Here is a 22,571-nt window from a genome sequence, read left to right on the forward strand (position 1 = left end):
AGGTACAATTATAGAAAACAAGGGGAACAAGTGTAGAAAATATAGGCAGGCCAAAGAGGGTGGGGCAAGAGTCCAAACCCAAATGTAATGCTATGAGAACAAAGTATGTGTGTCCACTTTAGAGGACATGTGATGTAAGAAAAGAAACTGAGGATGAAAGCAAAGTACTGTGGAAAGAATTTGAACATTAATATGATAAAGTGAGATATATTTTATTAAGCAGTTATTTCTGGGATCAATTTCCCTATGCATTAGTTATTGGGAATTTAGTTATTAGTTATGTGGTTCTCACCATTAAAAATAAACAAAGCTGAATATAAGGAAAATAATGATATTTAAAAGATGTTTCAGTAAAGAGAAGAATGGACATTTAACAGGAAGCCATATATAACGTTGTATAGGACAAACTAAATTATAGCTAACATGAAACTTGACAGCAGAAAAAATAGCCTTTGCTAAGAGAAGGGGGGTCAGGAGCAGGTGACAGACAGCAAACTGGCCTCTGAAATGCCACACTAACAGGTTTTCAGGCTACCTATCAGCAACCTGGGGTGGGTCAAGAGGGAATCTACTGCCATAAACAAAACAATGAATGGGTTCTTTTCAAAGAAAAGACAAGAAGTGTGATCATGGAGCAGTAGAAACAATGAATCCTATTTATGTGAGAAAGGAGTAAGTCAATCAATAGGGTATATATGAAAAGAAGAAAACGGAAGAGATGACAGAAAGAGTGAGATTTACTACATTCCTAAGAAAATAATACGTTAATGATGGTAAAATTGGGTAACATTGGCTGCAGAGGAACAATTTTGACTATGCAAACATACCAAGCATGTAACTGAAATAACTGTGCTGACACTACATGTGAAACCATCTGTTACATGGCAAGTCTGTGCACCTGTCAGGTGGGTGATTACTAAGGGCAATGGCCAGGTCCGCATACCTGTAATCCACAGAGACACTTAATAGCTTTTTAAGCCAAGCTGTCTTATTGCTCCGCCCAGAAAATTCTAGGAAATGTTGGTAACAGCAATATGGTAACCACTGCTTAACTTGAATTGTAAGCATTTTTTATTTACTTGTCTACACTCTTTGCCAGAAGTGCTAATAAGCAGAGAAGTGGTTACTGAAGCAGAAGAGAGGAGAAGCAGAGGCCATGAATAATCCATCAGCTGGAGCATTAGCTCCTGGACACCTAGTATCTGACTCTCTTGGCTGATTATAAACACTCCACAGTTGATAACACTATCTTCATGTAACTAACATTTAATTATTAGAAGTACATAATTACTTGTTTAAGAATATAAATGAGTTACTATTAGGAAGAAAGTTTAGGTCACTTAAGACTATTGGGAAGTTAAAACTATGAGTTGCTGGTTAAACAGAAAGGAAAGAAGGAAGAAATACAGGTTATTATGATTTATAGAAAGGACTTTGAAACCAATGAAGAGACTAACTTTTCCTTACTCCAGAAACAACCAAGAATGACAACAAGGGGCAATATGCCACGTTAGGATTTACTTGTCTGTTTTTGACCTTTTCTTTTTTTAAAGAAATATGGCCACTCTAAAAAGTGATTAGGTAAAAGTATGAGATTGTTTTACATCCTTCCTACACAGAAAGCGTAAACAGACATCTTCAAGGAGTGAATGAACTTAAAAGAAAAATTCTGTGGATCTGTAACAAGAACAATTAGCTTAGTCAATTTCCATTAAAAACTTAACTATGTGCATTTTTCTTTATGTATAAACCACATGCCAATAAAAAGTTAAAAACAATCACTAGTTAAAAAACAAACGAAACTGTCTAAATAAATCCTGAAAAACCAAGTGTTTTGACAGGGCTTTCAGAGTAATAGAAGACAAAGAAAACACCAGGATAATGCTAATAGATAAGCACATACCATGAGGCTAAAGTACCCCATAATGCTGGTGGTAAGTTACTGGGACTGGAAAACTGAAAACTGAATCTTCTTGGTGGGTACCAGTACTCTGCCTCATGGTGACATTAACAATAATGGACTGTTAAAAAGCGAAAAACATACTAGGACAATTCCCTTCTCCGATACCAGACAATGAAAGATAGCTGTGGATTTATAGCCATAGTATTGATGGTTTCCTCCCTCCAGTTCTTATAAGCTGGCCTGCCTGGGCATCTGCCTCAGACCCTCAGAAGAGCACTCATCTCCCTGAACCACTAGACTCAGCACACGTGGGAATTCCATTAATGCAAGTGAACTGGGTAGGAACAAGTTTGTTACTTTACCCTGGTCCGATAAAGACTGGAGTGGGAATGAATTTACGTCCCTCACTTCCCCAACAGTCCCACTACAAAGATGTAGCTGTCCAGAGTTTATGGTGCTGAATTCAAACAAGATACCAGAAAAATATAACTGAGGTGCAGACCATAGCCACACCAGCCAAATCTCCAAGGGAACTGAGACTTCAGGACTTTGTGTAATCGGTCTCCTTTTTTCAACTCTGTATATTTGGGGTATGTTTCCCACAAGCAACCGAATTCCTATAGTACAAGTGAATTTTATTTGGGCTATATTGATATGATGTGGAGTTCCATCTTTAGCGATAATACACATGTTGTGTATTATCACAAAGATAATACACAAAGAAAGAAAAGTTGACTGAAGTTTGTTAATGCTAATATTATTTTATTTTTGTCTATTTAAATGCTTACCTCTTTGACACTATGTGTTACTGCCCATATTAGAAAAACTCTTGACATCACCTGGAAAGAAGTCAGGACAACAGAAGATGGAACAATTCCTGAAAGAAAATTTAGGATGGGTAAATAAATGTATTGTACTGAGTTTCAAAATGTAACAGATTTCCTAAAACATCCAAATTTTAATGTTTAAAGCTATCATGAGCAGCTGAAATTTATCTACATTGCTATATAGACTATGTTTTTCAGTGTAATCAATATTAAAACTTTTTCCTCCCTCAAAACAATAATATTGTTAATGGTAATTGCAAACCATGGAATCTAGGTAACTTTCCTAGGTCTTTCAAAGTCACTGACAGAGTACAGTTATTTTTTAACAGTTTTATAGGCAGAGAAAATAAAACCATTGCTTAATGCTTAAAATTAGACATTGAAAGCTCATTTTACAATATGGGTTTCAGAAATGAACAGGCAACTATGGAAAGGAAAATCAACTGTTTGCGTCAACAGAATGTTGAAAGCTCCTGGCTTTCAGACTGGATATGATACACCAACAGTTAGGTTGGCATCTTTTATATTTTGCCAACAAGCAGACAAACTCAAAGTTTATATACCATTTTTTCTCACCTTATTCATTAGGGTAAGCACTGGTACAACTATCTTTCCAATGTCCTCAAGTTATAACGCTAGAATCATGTTTAATTATTTTCAATAATTATCAAGTTCTGCTAAGTTTACATTTCTTTGGCTTTCTCCCTTCAATTCCTACAACCACAGTCCATATCTAGAGACCAGCCACCACCATTATATAAAAATCTTCCCTCCTTTAATTCATCTTAAACTGAGTAGTAATTCATTATCTAAAAATATTCTCCTCTCTATAACTCCACATTGGCAAGGAACTGCTATAAAAATCAAATCTGGAAGCAGAATTATGGGTATCCAGTCCAATAACCTCGCCACCATTTCTCTCTGGTCAGATTGCTGTCAGTAACTAGACTTACCAACTTCCCAGACCTGTCAAGTGGCATGTGGGCAAGTCCACACTTGCCAGGAACCCCTTATCACAGGTAGTAAATTCTTAATTCACTTTAAAACTAACCTCATCTTCAATACATTCAGTGGACTATCCCTGATCAATTTTCATTCTTCTAAGCCCTCTAAAATCACTCAGACTTCTCGACATTTATATAGCTGGACAAACTACAACTTGCCAAAAGACCATGTACAATCATACGAAGCTAAAATTACCTCTATAGGTTTGGCTATGAAAGAAAATTATTTTATATCTCATTAAGAAAAAGAGATGCTACATCCTATTAGAATGAGTTTTAAAGATTTGGGCTTTGAAGAGGTATGGTTTGGTTTTCAAAAGCAAGTAAAATGGACATGTCAAGCACAATGCTGGCATATAAAGATGCTCAATAAACCTTTATAGAATGAATGAAAGTTAGTCACTCAGTTGTGTCCAACTCTTTGTGACCCCCATGGACTACAGTCCACCAGGCTCCTCTGTCCATGGGATTTCCCAGGCAAGAATATTGGAATGGGGAATAATGAAGTGCCATTTCCTTCTCCAGGGAAATAGAATGAATACAAAAATATAAACATATGGACATATAAATATACGGAATAGAACCGAGAGTCTGGAAGTAAACCCTCACATTCATAGTCACTTGATTTTTCAACAAGAGTGCCAAGACAAATCAATGGAAAAATATTTGTCTTTTCAACAAATGGTTCTGGGATAACTGAATATCTAAAGAATGGAGCTGAGACACTTTCTTAGACCAAATACAAAAAATCACTCCAGATGGATCAAAAATCTAAACGTAAGAGGTAAAATAACTCTTTGAAGAAAACATAGATGTAAATTTCTGTGATTCTGGATTAGGCAATGGTTTATCAGATATGAAAACAAAAGCACAAGAAATAATATTGGGCTTTATCAAAACTAAAAACTTAACGTGTCTCAAAGGACATTAAGACAGTGAAAAGAAAACCCACAGGAGAAAGTATCTATAAATATATATATAATCTGGAACTTATATGTAAAATATATAAAAGCTCTTATAATTCAATAATAAAAGAAAACCCAATTTAAAAGTGAGCAAAGGATTTGAGTGGACATTTTTCCAAAGAAAATATGCAAATGGTCAATAAGCACATGAAGAGGTGCTCAACATCATTAGAGAAACGAAAATTAAAGTCATAATGAGATAGATACACTTCACATCCACTTGGAGGGCTACCATTAAAAAGACATATAATAACAAAATCAAACCAGTCAATCTTAAAGGAAATCAACCCTGAATATTCATTGGAAGGACTGTTGTAAAAGCTGAAACTCCAATACTTTGGCCACCTGATTTGAAGAGTAGACTCACTGGAAAAGACCCTAATGCTGGGAAAGATTGAAGGCAAAAGGAGATGGGGGCGGCAGAGGATAAGATGGTTACACAGCATCACTGACTCAATGGACACAAATTTGAGCAAACTCCGTGGGATACTGGAGGACACAGGAGCCCGGTGTGCTACAATCCATGGGCTCACAAAGAGTCAGACCTGACTTAGCAACTGAACAACAACAACAACATAATAACAAGTACTGGTGAGGATGTGAAGCTGGAACCCTCATACACTGCTGACGGGATTAGAAAATAGTGCAGCCACTCTGGAAAACAGTCTGCCTCAAAATGTTAAATACAAAATTATCCTATGACCCAGAAATTTCACTCTTAGAATATACACACCCAAGAGAAATGAAAACATTTATCAGTTCAGTTCAGTCACTCAGTCATGTCCGACTCTCTGCGACCCCATGAATCGCAGCACGCCAGGCCTCCCTGTCCATCACCAACTCCCGGGGTTTACTCAAACTCATGTCCATCGAGTCGGTGATGCCATCCAACCATCTCATCCTCTGGCGTCCCCTTCTCCTGCCCCCAATCCCTCCCAGCATCAGAGTCTTTTCCAATGAGTCAACTCTTCACACGAGGTGGCCAAAGTATTGGAGTTTCAGCTTTAGCATCAGTCCTTCCAATGAACACCCAGGACTGATCTCATTTAGAATGGACTGGTTGGATCTCCTTGCAGTGCAAGGGACTCTCAGGAGTCTTCTCCAACACCACAGTTCAAAAGCATCTATCTATCTATCTATCTATCTATCTATATATATATATATGCCCATACGAAAACTTTCATACAAATGTTTATAGCCCCATGGAGAGGGCAATGGCACCCCACTTCAGCACTCTTGCCTGGAGAATCCCATGGACGGAGGAGCTCAGTGGGCCGCAGTCCATGGGGTCACTAAGAGTCAGACACGACTGAGTGACTTCACTTTCACTTTTCACTTTCCTGAATTGGAGAAGGAAATGACAGCCCACTCCAATGTTCTTGCCTGGAGAATCCCAGGGACAGGGGAGCCTCATGGGCTGCCGTCTATCGGGTAGCACAGAGTCAGACATGACTGAAGCGACTTAGCAGCAGCAGCAGCAGCAGCATACTAGCCCCAAAGTGGAAATATTAAAAATGTCCATCAACAGATGAAGGGATAAATAAAATGTGGCATAGCCATACAATGGGACATTAGAAATAAAATAGAAAGTAATAGAGAAAAGAAATGAAGTAATGATACATGCTACAATATTAATGAACCTTAAAACATGATGCTGAGTGAAGAAGCCAGTTACAAAAGAACACGTATTATATAATTTAATTAAGATGAAATATCCAGAGTAGGCAAAATTATAGAGACAGAAAAGAAATTAGTAGTGACCTGGGCCTGGGAGGTTAGGAAGAAAATGGAAAGTAATTGTCAGTAGGTACACAGTTTTGTTTTAGGGTAATGAAAATGTTCTAAAATTGATTATGTTCTAAAACTGTACACTCTAAATGAATGAATCGAATGTTATGTGAATAAACCTTTTATTTAAACAAATGCACGAATGAAGTATAGAGCCTGATGGTATAACATGTAATACTGCTAAAGAAGCTAATTAGTAAGTCAAACATTACGTGAATATACTTAGCCAGATCACAATTCCAATAAGAAAACCTAAAAAAGATTGACAATCAAAAGTTTTCTTAAATGAGTTATCAAGTACTTGCCACGTAAGGAAAGACCACCACTCTTTCTAGCTCTTTTTTTAGCTCATAGACCAGCTCATCATGTAAAAATTAATATTTTTTTCCTTTAATTTCTGCTCTTTTATCACTGAAACAACGGGCTAGACAGCTAATGGTTTGAGCAGTACTCTGGGGCTGCTCCTATATTTGGTTGGGGATCAAAAAAGTCCAGGATCTGGACCTCAGACTTCCAAGCTCAAAAATCTGATTTTATGTCACTTAAGAGCAAGAATTAGGCTCTTGGGAAAAACCAACTCATTAATCAAATTCATACGAGACTAGCTAACAAACCAAAATGTCAATTTATTCACTTGTAATATACGCACAGCCTTTGTAATAACTGAATGACTAGGATTTTAGAGACCCTCACCTAGGGGTGCATTTTTTGCTGTCAAAATTAGAATGCTCTGTAAGTGTGATTTTAAACAGGGGTTTGGGAGATCTGGAGATGAATATCACCATTCAACTATATATGGCTTTATTAATTACACCTTCTCTACTACAAAGCTCCCTTTCCTAGGAAACATGGTTATTTATATGTTTCCCTTTCAAAAGTGCTAAACAAGAATTATTTGATTGCTTTCTAAGGAAAGCAAGTAAATTTGGGTGACCAAAAATAAAGATTTACTTTTTTGGTAAATTTCCCACCAGTTATTTCTTCTGTTTTTAAATACAGTTCAACTTCTATTGTTTATACTGTTTGTGGCTTGCTTTTCTCATTCAACATTTTAAGAAATTTTCTATCTTACAACATATTAAAAATATTTTAACTTGAGTCATGATATCCCTTTCAGTAGACTATATTTGTCTCTTCTCCTTCTGTGAGACATTTATATTGTTCCAATTTCTTGATACTATAAGTGAAGTAATTAAGTATTAAAAATAACACTTAAAATTTTTTTAAGGCGTAGATCCTTTAAAAAAAAAAAAAGAAAAAAGGATTATTTCCTTGGGACAGTTCCCAGAAGTGTAACTACTAGGTCAAATGGCATGAATGCCTTTAAAGCTCTTGAAATATACCACCAAATTGCTTTCCAAAAAGTTGGTCTCAATATACACTCCTACCAGCAGCATGGAAGCATGCCTGCTTTAGCACTGCCTCAGCAGTAAATTTAAATTTGAGTAAGTCAGGGAATGGAAAGCCGATCAATGCTAACTTGACACAGATGCAGAGACGTTTTTGGCTTTGCCTGCAGGTGCTCCCACATTCCTGTTCCAGAGAATCTGGCTATTTAGGCACCTGGAATTTTTCCAAGTGATGCCATCTATACCAACTCTCACTTTACTTAGTTTCTACAGCATAGACCCTCCCTCAACCAGTCACCCAGTATACCGCACTTCTGACCCTCATGAGAGCAGATCTTTTCTAGACTTCTAACAGTCAATCCCATTGTGATTATATCTGTTCTACCATTACCCTTTATTCGAACACAGTGTTCTTTAACACAGCATATCAAAACTACCCACACTGCACACTTCTGCTGTTGATGATTGCTTCAACTGGCTGTTTCCAACTGACAAAGAGAGATTCTGCAACCTGATCAGTAAGCTATTACTAGATCAAAATTCATTCAAAATGATTACTAGGTATATATCGTTGGGTGGTTTAGTAGCTAAGTCATGTCTGACTCTTTTTGCGATCCCATGGACTGTAGTCAGCCAGGTTCTTCGGTCCATGAGATTTATCTATTGGACAGAAGTATTGAGAGGAACCTATCACTTAATTCAGCAAATATTTTTGGAGCACCTACTCTGTACTGTTCTTCATGCTGGGGGTACAACAGGGAAGGAAAAGTCCCTGCTCCCATGAACTTACACTCTCAGACTATAACTGATTTGCTTTGGAATAGCTTTTATTTTTAGCACATTTTCCCCGAAGTTGATGTGGAGCTAGAAAAACATTTGTAAACAGGAAAATGGCATGACTGCTTCTCAGTTTCAGAAAGATATCTCTGTCAGCACTGCAAATATTTGGCAAAGCAAGGTTATAAATTGAGAAATAATTATGAGAATTTATGTTGAAAGGGTGATGAACTTTTAAAGCAAAACACTGGCAGATAAAAGAAACATAGGCACTTGTGTGTGCATGTGTTGAGCAAAAGCTATATAAAGGGGATCTGGCCATCAGCTTCTCATTTCTCCTGAACCAGGGTGCTATAAGGATGCTCCAACCACCTGAGCCCTGCGAAGCTGAGTAGCACTGAGAAATCCTTCCTGCCTGATGCACCCCTCACATGGGCCAGGTTGGTGGGACTGGGAGACTAGCTACACATGACCAAGATGAGGATGAAAGTTAAGTACAGGAAAGGCAACACAGGCCAGGAGCAGAGCAGGGCAGTGTTCAGGTGGAGCCCACTACCAAAGAAAGACAGGAGACACAAGGTTGGTGCCAGCAATTAAATTAAATGTGGAAACTGAAATCAGAATCTCCCTACCCAAATTCCAAATCCACTGAACTAAAAATAATGAACATTAAATAACAACAACAAAAATGGCTAGCAGCAACCAGAAAGGAATCGGGTAAAACGTTATGTCACACATTTTAAAAAGTGTTAGCCAAGAAAGAAGGGATTATTGCATACCTCCTACTCTGTCCTCAACCCCCCAAAGTGATACTGGTGAATCCAAAAAATTGCAAGAATTTCCACTAACAGGCCTAGATTTGGAGAGAAACACAAATTTCTGACTGGAGTGTGACAGACACGGAGGCTGGAAAGTGACGGGGAAATGACTAACTGGGAGCCACCTCATTGATGCTAAGCCTTTCAGATCCCCCACAGAGTTGGAAGACTAGTGCAAAGTCCCCTGTGGGGACAGGATATATTTTTTTTACAGGGTTGAGGAATTTCAGGATGGAGCAATTAAGTCTCAGAAGAGAAGAAAGAGCTCATGTGTCTTTAAATAAGTAATTCGTTCACCTTGTTCAAAACTTTTAAAGTATAAAAAGATACACAGAGAAAAGCCTCCCTCTCAAATCCATCCTACCACCACTCAGGTGCCCTTCCTACAGGCAACCAGTTAATGCTTTGTCTATCACTCCAGAGATACAGTTTAGGTAATCAATAGCAAATATGTGAGTCAATGTGTAAAGATACATTTATACACACACTTCCAATTGTTTCCACAATGGCAGTCTTTACATATATACACTATCATGTGTAAAATACAGCTAGTGGGAAGCTGCTGTATAGCACATGGAGCTTAGCTAGGTGCTTTGTGATGACCTAGATGGGTAGGATGGGGTAGGGTGGAAGCAGGCTGAAGACGCAGGGAATATATGTAAATATACAGCTTACTCATGATGTGGTACAGCAGAAACTAACAAAACATTGTAAAGCAATTATACTCCAATGAACAAATAAGAAAAAAAATCCTGAAGATCTTTCTATATCAATACATGCATTCAGTTTTAATTATTAAGGCTTTATGCTTAATATCCATATACTCTCAAGCCCGACCCCCATACTCTCAGCGTGTAGAAAAATACATAAATCAGGAAAACGTCCATCCTTGAACTGTAGCTCAGAGGGAAAAACAACTGAATCTTAAATATTGTGGAAATGCAGTCAGGGCAGATTCAGTAACATTTATATCAGAGCAAAGAAAATGGCTGGACAGAGCTGCTCACAAGACAAAAGGCACAGCAATCAGATGAACATAATGCAAGTAAAATAAAGCATGCATTGTTGGCAGGAGAAGTCAGACAGATCTGAAGCACAAGAAGGATCTGAGGCACCACTGCTGGCTATGAAGATGGAGAGGCCATGTGCAAAGGCTGGAGAGCACCATCCAATTGCTAGGAGCAACCTAAGGACAATAACCAGAAAGGAAATTGGATCTTAGCACTGTAACCACAAGGAACTGAAATCTGCCAACAAGCTTAGAAGCAGATTTTTCCCTAGAGTCTCTAGATAAGAATCCAGCCCAGCTGATACCTTGATTTTGGCTTTGTGAAATACTAAGCAGAAAACACTCTGGTGGTTCAGATGATAAAGAATCTGCGTGCAATGCAGGAGACCCAGGTTTGATCCCCGGGTTGGGAAGATTCCCTGGAGAAGGAAACGGCAACCTACTCTAGTATTCTTGCCTGGAGAGAGGAGCCTAGCAGGTGAGTCCATGGGGTCACAAAACGTTGGACATGACTGAACGACTAACACTTCCACTTCCAAACCAAAAACACACCTGAGCCCACCGAACTTCTGACCTAAGAGCTAATAAACAGGTGCTAATTTAAGCCAAAAAAATTAAATTAAAAAAATAAACCAAGCCTTGAATTTAGGAGAAAAGTCAAAGATGTAAGCAAGTGGAAGGAAGATGATAATTACAGAAGACACAGACAATCCAACACAAGGATAACTGCTGTCCTCAAAGTAGAGAAACCAACAACAGAACAGAAAACGCATTTAAGGGTATAGTCCAAGAAACGAAAGGACCACATTTGTACTCAAAGAACTGTGAAAAAGTAAAACCAAGAACTTTCTTGACTACAGAAATAATACTTCTGGGATCCAAGGAGAAAAAAAAAACGTTACCTACAAAGTGGCAAGAAAATAAGCCTGGCTTCAGATTTCTCCACAGCAACATTCAATGTCAATAAACGATGAAGCAACACTATTAATACAAAGGTCTGAGGAAAAGAATGTATGTTCAAGAACATGATACCCAGCCAAGATGTCACTGGCAAAAGGTAGACACCACTAAATATGTAAGAATTTGTCACATAATGCCTGTGTGACTGACCCTGAGAAACACACAGTGTCAGTCAGACAAACTAGACATAAATCAAAATAAAGAACTCAGGAGTAGGAAAGTCACGGGAAAGGGGTCCACTGTAGGCAATGACTCCATTCACATATAACATCAAAACTAAGCAATTATGGCAGTTATGGTCATAGAGCAGAGGGTGCTGTGCGGTGCTGCGCTAAGTCGCTTCTGTCGTCTCCGACTCTCTGTGACCCCATGGACTGTAGCCCACCAGGCTCCTCTGTCCATGGGACTCTCCAGGCAAGAATACTGGAGTGGGGTGCCGTTTCCTTCTCCAGGAGATCTTCCCAACCCAGGGCCTAAACCCAGGTCTCCCGCATTGTAGGCAGCCACTTTACCGTCTGAGCCACCAGAGGGAAGTCCTAATGTTAAATTAGTAACAATTTTAAACGGGAGTCAGGGAAGAACTGATGGAAGGATAAATAACAATATTAATTCTCTTATCAGAATTAAGAAATACTGCCTAAAATATAGCTGAATGTAACTTTAATCTAAATTTTTCATAATCTTTTTATTAAACTTTAAGGGACCTTTTGATAAATAATGTTTTTCTCATGCTTAAAGGTTTTACAATGTATTTATTTTTTTACAAACCCAAAGTTTCACTGAAAAATAGCATGTATAGCATGAGCTGTACAAGCTGATTCTTCTATTCATTAACTTTTTCTTTCTTTGTATTAACATATATGTAAAGAGAATGCTTCCTGAATGATGCTTATCTAATATTAGTCAGGATTAGCACTATTGGTAGAATCTGGAATCATTTTTAAACTTTATGCACTTTTACACATTACTTAAACTCCATATAAAAGATAAGAGTTAAAATTTTAAAATTAATAAAACCATCATTCTTAACAAGAAACTAAACATTTGGAATCAGTAAAAGATAATTCTGAAATAGAATTAATTTCAATCTTAAACAGAAATTTTCTTAAATATTTTCTCTTAGAGTACAAGCAAATCTTAGGGAAACAAAATATTTCTGACCAAAATGAAAAGAAGGGTGGGAGTATGAAATTCAAGGAAGATGTCTGGCTTTTTTTGTTTTTGTTTTTTAAAGGACTGACAGAGAGGCAGTTTTCTTTCCTTTTTTCCTGGGATATAGGAAACTAACCATTCCTCTTGGGGTTGCAGCACCTGACCCCCCAGAAAGCACTTTTCAATATACTTCACATAAGCACACTTACTTTATTGAGCCTCTGACAAAAGAAATTTGTGTCTTACACTGAAATCAATAGCAAAATCATGGTATTCATATGATAAGCTCTGGATTTGAGACTGGCATTTCAAAAAGATGTACTAAACTGTACGATGGCATTACATTTTGTGTTAAAAGGATAATGTTACTAAATGCTTATTTTTTCACAAAACAGAAATGAATATAAAATCAGGTACAAGAATATTTCATGTGTCTAGCATTGGGAAGGACTATGTAGTTAGAAATCTTTTCCCTTTATGTGACAAAATTTTAAATACAGAGGTGCTTCTCAAACTGGGGCATGTATATGTAAAAGATGTGCATTAGGGTCCAATCCAGCAACATACTACAAGCAATCAAGTATGAACTCAACCCAAAGTAAATAAGATAGAAAAATAACTGCATGTAGGCAACTCTGAGGAGAGGGCAATGGCACCCAGTACTCTTGGTTGGAAAATTCCATGGACGGAGGAGCCTGGTGGGCTGCAGTCCATGGGGTCGCTAAGAGTCAGACACGACTGAGCAACTTCACTTTCACTCTTCACTTTCACGCATTGGAGAAGTAAATGGCAGCCCACTCCAGTGTTCTTGCCTGGAGAATCCCAGGGACAGGGGAGCCTGGTGGGCTGCCGTCTATGGGGTCGCACAGAGTCGGACACGACTAAAGCGACTTAGCAGCAGCAGCAGGCAACTCTACTCAGGATTTCACAGTGTGAACAGAGTGAGTGGTGGTCTCAGGTCTCCTGGCCATGCTGATTGTGATTTTACAGTCAAAGATAATGTAACAGTCATCCAATGAGGCCCTGAGCCCTGAAAAATTGATGCTTTCAAACTGTGGTGCTGGAGAAGACTCAAGAGTTGCTTGGACAGCAAGGACATCAAACCAGTCAATCCTAAAGGAAATCAACACTGAATATTCACTGGAAGGGTTGATGCTGAAACTCTAATACTTCGGCCACCTGATGCGAAGAACCAACTCATTGGAAAAGACCCTGAAACTGGGAAAGATTGGGGGCAGGAGGAGAAGGGGGCAACAGAGGATGAGATGGTTGGATGGCATCATTGACTTGATGGACATGTGTTTCAGCAAACTCCCGGAGATAGTGAAAGACAGGGAAACCTGGCGTGCTACAGTCCATGGGGATGGCAAAGAGTTGGACAGACCTAGCGACTGAACAACAATGAGGCCCCGAATGCGAGCCAACTGCTTTATGTGGAAGAGTAAACACTTTCAGCACTGGAGGAAAAAGTGCCTGTGCTGGACTCACTGAGAATCAATAGTAAGTTATATTGTATTATATGGACAATTTAAGGTATTTTTCATTGAAATTTTACTTCCGCATAACCAATTCTACTTTAGGAGACAAAGCCACAGGATATACATATAATGTATCTTCATGACTCATTAACTTTTTCCTGAAATTCTGAGGGGAAATCCATTTTTACATTAAAACATAAAGAAGGGAACTTCAAAAGTGTTTGATATTTATGGCAAGTTATTTGGTCTTTACTCTCAGACCTCTTAGGGTGGAATTACACTTCTCACAGGTATTAGGCAAACTTGTGAAAAGCTGGAAAAGCACTACAATATATAACAAAGATATAAGGTAGGAAGTTGAGCCTACAGAAGATAGGAGGAAGAAAAATAACTTGAAACCATGGGAGAAATTAATACCTAAACGGATATGGAGAAGGCTTGTGCACTTGCTTGGGGCAGAACCCAAACTTGGCTTAGAGCTCCTTTATGACAGACATAACAAGAGAAAACAATCCATGTATAATTCAGTGTACCTGAAAAGACTGGAACCAACAGGCCTGGTTTTCTGAGCCATGTACTTCCATGTTAAATGGCTTTGACTACAGTAGTGATTTCAAGTTTACTGGATGTCCTTTACATGCCTTTACTGTTTCCTCTGTTTCAGATGCCCAGTGGTCAGAGTGTCCGCCACTAATTAAGAATCTCCACTTAACTGAGGTTCTTACATGTAAAAAGTAACAATAAGGTGGCTTTAAGAGAAGCCTTAGAGGTCTTAGAGACCTCTAAAGGAAATGAGCTCCTGAACGCTCATTTGTTGGATGAGCTCAGCAGTGTCTGACTCTTTTACAACCTCATGGACTGCATACCATCAGGCTCCTCTGTCTATGGGATTTCCCAGGCAGGAATACTTTATCCATTGGTTGGTTCCCTGGTGGCTCAGATGGTAAAGTGTCTGCCTGCAATGCGGGAGACCTGGGTTTGATCCCTGGGTTGGGAAGATCCCCTGGAGAAGGAAATGGCAACCCACTCCAGTGCTCTTGCCTAGAAAATTCCATGGATGGAGGAGCCTGGTGGGCTACAGTCCATGGGGTCACAAAGAGTCAAACATGACTGAGTGACTTCACTTTGTTTACCTTTGGGGTCTCTATTTTTTAACAAAGTTACTGGAAGTCTAATCTCTGAATGAGAGCAAAATATACACATGAAAAAAAAATGACTCATTTCCAACCGTTCTGAGGATAACACCAAGGGGTGACACATTTTGAAAAAAAATGAAAACCTAGAAGTATTAGAAGCCATTCTCAAAGAGGACACAAAAAGTCAAATGTAAGTCATGGAAACTTCCTCAAACAGCTGTATTATAGTCAGTATTTTTATAGTAAATTACCATCTGACTAGGTTTAGTGGCCACTGCAGGTGTTTCAGGTCAAACTGTTAATTGTAGCTTTGAAATGGGGATAGTTCATATATTTTTCCCTAGCAGAGCTATATAAGAAGTTTTTCTTTAAAAAAAAAAAAAAAGACTTATTACTATCTGTATTTTTCAACTTACTAAGTTTTGTCTCAATATACTTCTGAAAATTCTATTACGTAAAGCTTTTGCGAAAGGCTGAACCCAATCTGTCATTTACTGGAAATAAGGCAAGATCTAACAAGTTTGAGAGTAAAATCAATTCCTTACTACTTGAAAAAACCAACAATCAAAGGATCTCACTTAAGCAAACCGAAAAATACACTTCTACCAAACCATGTTCTCAGAGTTCTACCAAACCCTGTGTGTAGGGAAGGAATACGGAAGTTTAACTTCACTAGAAAGTTGTCAAAGAAGTCTTCCTTGGGAAAGATTCTCTATTTAAAAGAGCAAGTAACCACAAGGGTTTTCTACATACGGTGATCTTTAGCTAAGAAAATCTTGGCTGTCACAGCTGGAAAGGACCTAAGAGATCAAGTTCAATTCAGTACATGACAGATGAAGAAAGTGAGGTCTGAAGAAGTAAAGTGACTGCCAAGCTTACATGATAACCAAATACAACAAATTAGTATTTACGTTTAAAATTTGGTGATTATTCTCAAAGAAAGTTAATTATTGGTCAACATATAACAGAATTAAAGTATTTTCAACCAATATGACAAAAGGTTAACATTCAAAGCATATAAAGAAATAACTGTTTCTGTCTTTTAAAAAAATCAAGACCCTAATGAGCAAATAAAACAAAGAGCATAAGTAAATAATTCATTCACATAATACTATAAGGACATAATAAACAAACATACGGAAGTATACATAATTTCATAATTAGCAAAAAAGTAATAAACAAGAGTGGGATTCCCTAGTGGCCCAGTGGTAAAGAATCTGCCTGCCAATGTAGAGATGCAGGTTCTATCCCTGGGTCCAGAAGATCCCTTGGAGAAGGAAATGGCAACCCACTCCAGTATTCCTGCCTGGGAAATCCCATGGACAGAGAAGCCTGGTGGGATGCAGTCATGAGGTTGTAAAAGAGTCAGACACGACTGAGTGACTGAACAGTAATGATAAACAAGAGTAGTTTATGATTTTATATGATTACCTTAGTGAATATGAAAAATAATCCTTTACAATTCAATTTGGCAATATTTTTAAGAGTTAAATGAAATCTTTATACTCTGGATTAGTAATTATATGTGAAAATATACACAAAAGGCATAATCTGAAGACTAAAAAATAATCACATATCAGATATTGGTTGAAAAATTAATATTTTAAAATGGGAACAATCTGAACATTTTACACTGAGAGGCATAATAATACATCTAATTCAGTAAGATATTTTGTAATTAAAAAAATACCAATGAATACAAGATAAACCTGAAACGTCTTGTCAAATCAGAAAGCAATGACACTAAAGAGATGACTAAGGTTCCATCATAGAGGACTTGGGAGACAATCTGAAGATATTCCTGCTGGCCAAAGATGGCCACTTGGGGCACTAAAAAGAAGAGATACAACATACTGAAGAGCACCAAATATGCTAAAATTCATGAGGTCACAATGATAAGAAGCAAAGACCTTCACTGTCCCTTTGACATGCCCCGATCTGTGTTGTTTGGAGGAAAGGGTGAATCTGTGTGTGTGTGTATCTGAGTGTGTCTATTAGTATCAGTGCCTGCCTGGGTCAGGTAAATGACATCTCCAGTTCTATATGGGAGGACAAGGGTGCGTAAAGCAACATAAAACCTAGCCCTCATTTTAACTTACAAACTAATGTTAACTATTCTCAGAACTGGATTTTTTCCCCCCTCAACATTGAAACTGCTTTTTCATTTTGGATTTAATGAAATATTGCTAGTTGAAGCCAGTGAGACATGGTAAGAGAGCTGTCAGGCTGATGAGGAACATTGCTGCCTGTTTTAAAGTCAAACCCCAAACCATTTTAAAGAATAAAAAATATTGTATATAGGAAAAAAATCCAACAAATTTGTACTGGTTATCTACAGAGGATTCTGGGAAACCAACACATTATTCTGAAAACTGGTAAATAAAGGTAAAGAATCAAGCCTGAAAAAAAGAATATATATATATAAATATATCCTGTTACATCACAAGAAACTAAGGTAAGTGGGAAAGGAACTGGGTTAGTGGAGAACCGTGGTGGAACAGGGGCTCACTTATCACTGTATACCCTTTAGTGAAGTAGCCATTTGAAAAACAGACTCATTTAAGTATCACCAGAATGCTCAAACTACTGCACAATTGCACTTATCTCACACGCTGATAAAGAAATGCTCAAAATTCTCCAAGCCAGGCTTCAGCAATATGTGAACGGTGAACTTCCAGATGTTCAAGCTGGTTTTAGAAAAGGCAGAGGAACCAGAGATCAAATTGCCAACATCTGCTGGATCATGGAAAAAGCAAGAGAGTTCCAGGAAAACATCTATTTCTGCTCTATTGACTATGCCAAAGTCTTTGACTGTGTGGATCACAATAAACTGGAAAATTCTGAAAGAGATGGGAATACCAGACCACCTGACCTGCCTCTTGAGAAACCTGTATGCAGGTCAGGAAGCAACATTTAGAATTGGACATGGAACAACAGACTGGTTCCAAATAGGGAAAAGAGTACATCAAGGCTGTATATTGTCTCCCTGCTTATTTAACTTATATGCAGAGTACATCATGAGAAATGCTGGGCTGGAAGAAGCACAAGCTGGAATCAAGATTGCTGGGAGAAATATCAATCACCTCAGATATGCAGATGACAACATCCTTATGGCAGAAAGTGAAGAGGAACTAAAAAGCCTCTCGATGAAAGTGAAAGAGGAGAGTGAAAAAGTTGGCTTAAAGCTCAACATTCAGAAAACGAAGATCATGGCATCTGGTCCCATCACTTCATGGCAAATAGATGGAGAAACAGTGTCAGACTATTTTGGGGGGCTCCAAAATCACTGCAGATGGTGACTGCAGCCATGAAATTAAAAGACGCTTACTCCTTGGAAGGAAAGTTATGACCAACCTAGATAGCATATTCTAAAGCAGAGACATTACTTTGCCAACAAAGGTCCATCTAGTCAAGGCTATGGTTTTTCCAGTAGTCATGTATGGACGTGAGAGTTGGACTGTGAAGAAAGCTGAGTGCCGAAGAATTGATACTTTTGAACTGTGGTGTTGGAGAAGACTCCTGAGAGTCCCTTGGACTGCTAGGAAATCCAACCAGTCCATTCTGAAGGAGATCAGTCCTGGGTGTTCATTGGAAGGAATGATGCTAAAACTGAAACTCCAGTACTTTGGCCACCTCATGCGAAGAGTTGAGTCATTGGAAAAGACTCTGATGCTGGGAGGGATTGGGGGCAGGAGGAGAAGGGGACGACAGAGGATGAGATGGCTGGATGGCATCACCGACTCGATGGATGTGAGTTTGAGTGAACTCCGGGAATTGGTGATGGACAGGGAGGCCTGGCGTGCTGCTATTCATGGAGTCGCAAAGAGTCGGACACGACTCAGCAACTGAACTGAACTGAACTGATAGAGATTATGAAAAAAAAAAAAAAAGGAAAAATGGCTATATTAAAGGAAAAACTCAGAAATCAAATAGTAGCCACTTTGATTATAATAATGCAAAAACTGCATAAACACAGAGACCAGGTCTGGAAGGAAACACAGAAGAACAAAATCATTGACCAGAATTGCAGAATTTAGGGCATTTTTTCTTTTCATTAAAATGAATTCCATTGTTATATTTATAATGTTATTTGTCTAATAAATAATGTTAAGGTGACATTTAAATGGAAAACATAGTATTTTCACTCTGTTACCCATACTTAAATGAAAGCCCAGCTTTTTGAACCTTGAGCCCATAATCAAGGCAGAAAGAACCATTTGGGGGTAACTTGACTACTCTTACTGTAAGCAAGAGGTCTAAGAAGGCTAAAAGAAAGGGTCTATTGAGGGGCTGTTCATACAGTAGATGTTAAAAGTTCAACGACTCTGCCCAGCTTTATTTCCCACTCCTGCACTAATGCGGGGGTGGAGGCAGTGGTGGCATTCACTGAGTAGGAGGCCAGCAGAACATGGAAACAGCCTGTCGACAGTGCATAAAAGACACACTGAAAACACTGCCTGCAGGAGGAGTGAAGCTTGTCAAAGTACTGCAGGGGCTGGAGAGTGAAGAGAAGAGAAAGAGCAGTTACAGTCTGAACCCAGCAATTCCTCAGCTAAATTTAACTTGAGAGGTGGAATGTATCTGCAGCATGAAAACGATAGGCAAATGAATGCTCAGGTACAAAAAGACCCAACCTACACAGAACTTTAAATGGTCACTGTAAAAAAACAATTCAATTTTCATATTAATTATCTGCTGTTAACCTGAATATATTTCAATTGTGGACCTCCCAAATAAATAAATGGACTTAAGGAGGAATATGGAAATCTTAGGCTTAGAGCAGAACCTTTTATTTCTTGTTATAAATCAAAGTTAGTGAGGATTTATTAATGCCAAACTTCTCCAGAAATATTACTTAAAATTTTCCAGCTATGAATAATGAAAATTAAATAGTAACTTTCATTTACCTTTTTAAGTTTGAAATGAAATTCCTTACTCAGTCTTCCAAACTGTGTCAAGAGATATTTACACTGTACTATGTTCACAAATAATTCCAAAATATATTACCTAAATGTCTAAAATACATTATCCTAAAATACAAATACTTTATATGCACAAAAATGCATATCAAAATGTAATGTGACTATTTCTGGGTAAATAGATTAAAGTGATTTTTACTTTCGTCATGTCTTTCAGTATTAAATAGCTGACCTTTAAAAGAATATACATGTGTTACTTTTCCTTTTCACTTAAAAATGTCATCAAGACAGGACTTAATAGCCACCATAGTACAAATTCTGTTAAAAATAAAAATGCGTAGAAATTCAAACAAAACAATAGGAAACCCTATTCCCCCTGCATTGTTTCACACACAACTGATTTACAATTATTTTAGCAAAAAAAAAAAAAAAAAAAAAAATATATATATAGAATAAAAAATCCAAGTTGAAAACAGCTTTTGAAAGAGTTTATTCAGGTACTCCCTATTCTAATGAAGACTTTGGCAGGAGGAGTTGATCATGTACAAGGTCATTACTGAGATTCATGACCATGTGTATTACTTAGGGATACTGAGATTTGTGACCATTCATACCGAATATGATGTAGGGGTAAACCAACCTGTGTTTATGCTTTTTAAATCCAACTTTAAAATATAAAGCAGATTGATCATTCACATCAAGTACTCTAATATTACTATATTCTGCTGCCAAGTGGATAGACTCATGGATCACTCTACTGGCTCAAGACTAAAGCAACCATTCGAATCCCTTGTGGCAACCACCACTAGCTGATTGTTCACTGAGATTTTCCTCTTCTCTTTACTAGCAAAGCACTGCTCTTATGTGGAATAGCAGTGTACCATGCTAAAACACTAGCTTCTTTGGAATCCCCTGCAGTTGGAGACAGCATGTGGCGCTGTCCTGACCAATGAAAAAGAAACTACTTCTGGAAAGCCTTGCTGTGCAGGCACCTTGTGCCTGCAGCCACCTTCCGCCTGCAGTGTGACGTGACACCACATAGCTCATCGTAAGAGCCATATTGCAACTACAGGACCACACACGCCAAGACAAAAGCGACACATCTTCGTGAATGGTAAGAGCAGAAAGACAGACTTCTTGTTATATGGGAAAAAGAAACTTCTATTTGGCTAATGCACAGCAGTCACAATTCTGGCATGTACAGTCAAATGCAATTCTACATTTATCTTCTTTTTTTTACAGCTGAAAAAACGAACCCAAAATCTGAAGGGAATTTGGTTAGACTTAAGAAGTCAAAACCATCCCAAAGAAAAAGAAATGCAAGAAGGCAAGTGGGTGTTGGAGGAGGCCTTATAAATAGCTAAGAAAAGAAGAGAATAAAAATGCAAAGGAGAAAGGGAAAGATATACCCAGCCGAATGCACAGTTCTAGAGTACAGCAAAGTGAGAGAGAAGAAAGCCTTAAGTGAACAATACAAAGAAACAGAGGAAAACAGCAGAATGGGAAGACTAGAGATCTCTTTAACAAAATTGGAAATACCAAGGGAACATGTCACGCAAAGATGGGCACAATAAAGGATAGAAATGGCAAGGACCTAGAGGAACCCAATGAGATTAAGAAGAGGTGGCAAGAATACACAGAACTATACAAAAAGGTCTTAAGGACACAGATAACCACGATGGTGTAGTCACTCACCTAGAACCCGACATCCTGAAGTGTGAAGTCAAGTGGGTCTTAGGAAGCATTACTATGATCAAAGCTAGTGGAGGTGATGGAATTCCAGTTGAGCTATTTCAAATCCTAAAAGATGATGCTGTGAAAGTGCTGCATTCAATGTGCCAGCAAATTTGGAAAACTCAGCAGTGGCCACAGGACTGGAAAAGGTCAGTTTTCATTCCAATCCCAAAGAAAGGCAATTCCAAAGAATGTTCAAACTACCAAACAGTTGTGCTCATTTCACATGCTAGCAAGGTAATGCTCAAAGTCCTTCAAACTAGGCTTCAGCAGTATGTAAACCAAGAACTTTCAGATGTACAAGCTAGATTTAGAAAAGGCAGAGGAAGGAGAGATCAAATTGCCAACATCCGCTGGATCACAGAGAAAGCAAGGGAATTCCAGAAAAATATCTACTTTTGCTTCGCTGACTATGCTAAAGCCTTTGACTGTGTGGATCACAACAAAGTGTGGAAAATTCTTAAAGAGATGAGAATACCAGATCACCTTGCCTGTCTCTTGAGAAACCTGTATGCAGGCCAAGAAGCAACAGTTAGAACCAGACATGAAACAATGGACTAGTTCAAAATTAGGAAGGGAATATGTCAAGGCAGTATGTTGTCAGCCTGCTTATTTAACTTATATGCAGAGTACATCATGCAAAATGCTGGGCTGGATGAAGCACAAGCTGGAATCAAGACTGCTGGGAGAAACATCAACAACTTCAGATATGCAGAGGAACTAAAGAGCCTCTTGATGAAGGTGAGAGAGGA

General features: G+C 38.3%; 1 protein-coding gene across 1 annotated transcript in view; it reads right to left on the reverse strand.

Annotated features, from left to right (window-relative positions):
- The window catches only part of HACD2 (3-hydroxyacyl-CoA dehydratase 2), an 86,942-nt gene that overhangs the window by 25,008 nt on the left and 39,363 nt on the right, over nucleotides 1-22,571 (reverse strand). The window contains exon 4 of the mRNA XM_052642817.1: nucleotides 2,692-2,780. Within this exon, the coding sequence (XP_052498777.1) occupies nucleotides 2,692-2,780 (89 nt within the window). The remainder of the gene's footprint in view (nucleotides 1-2,691; nucleotides 2,781-22,571) is intronic.

This window comes from Budorcas taxicolor, chromosome 1 (genome assembly GCF_023091745.1).
Source record: "Budorcas taxicolor isolate Tak-1 chromosome 1, Takin1.1, whole genome shotgun sequence".
Taxonomy (NCBI): domain Eukaryota; kingdom Metazoa; phylum Chordata; class Mammalia; order Artiodactyla; family Bovidae; genus Budorcas; species Budorcas taxicolor.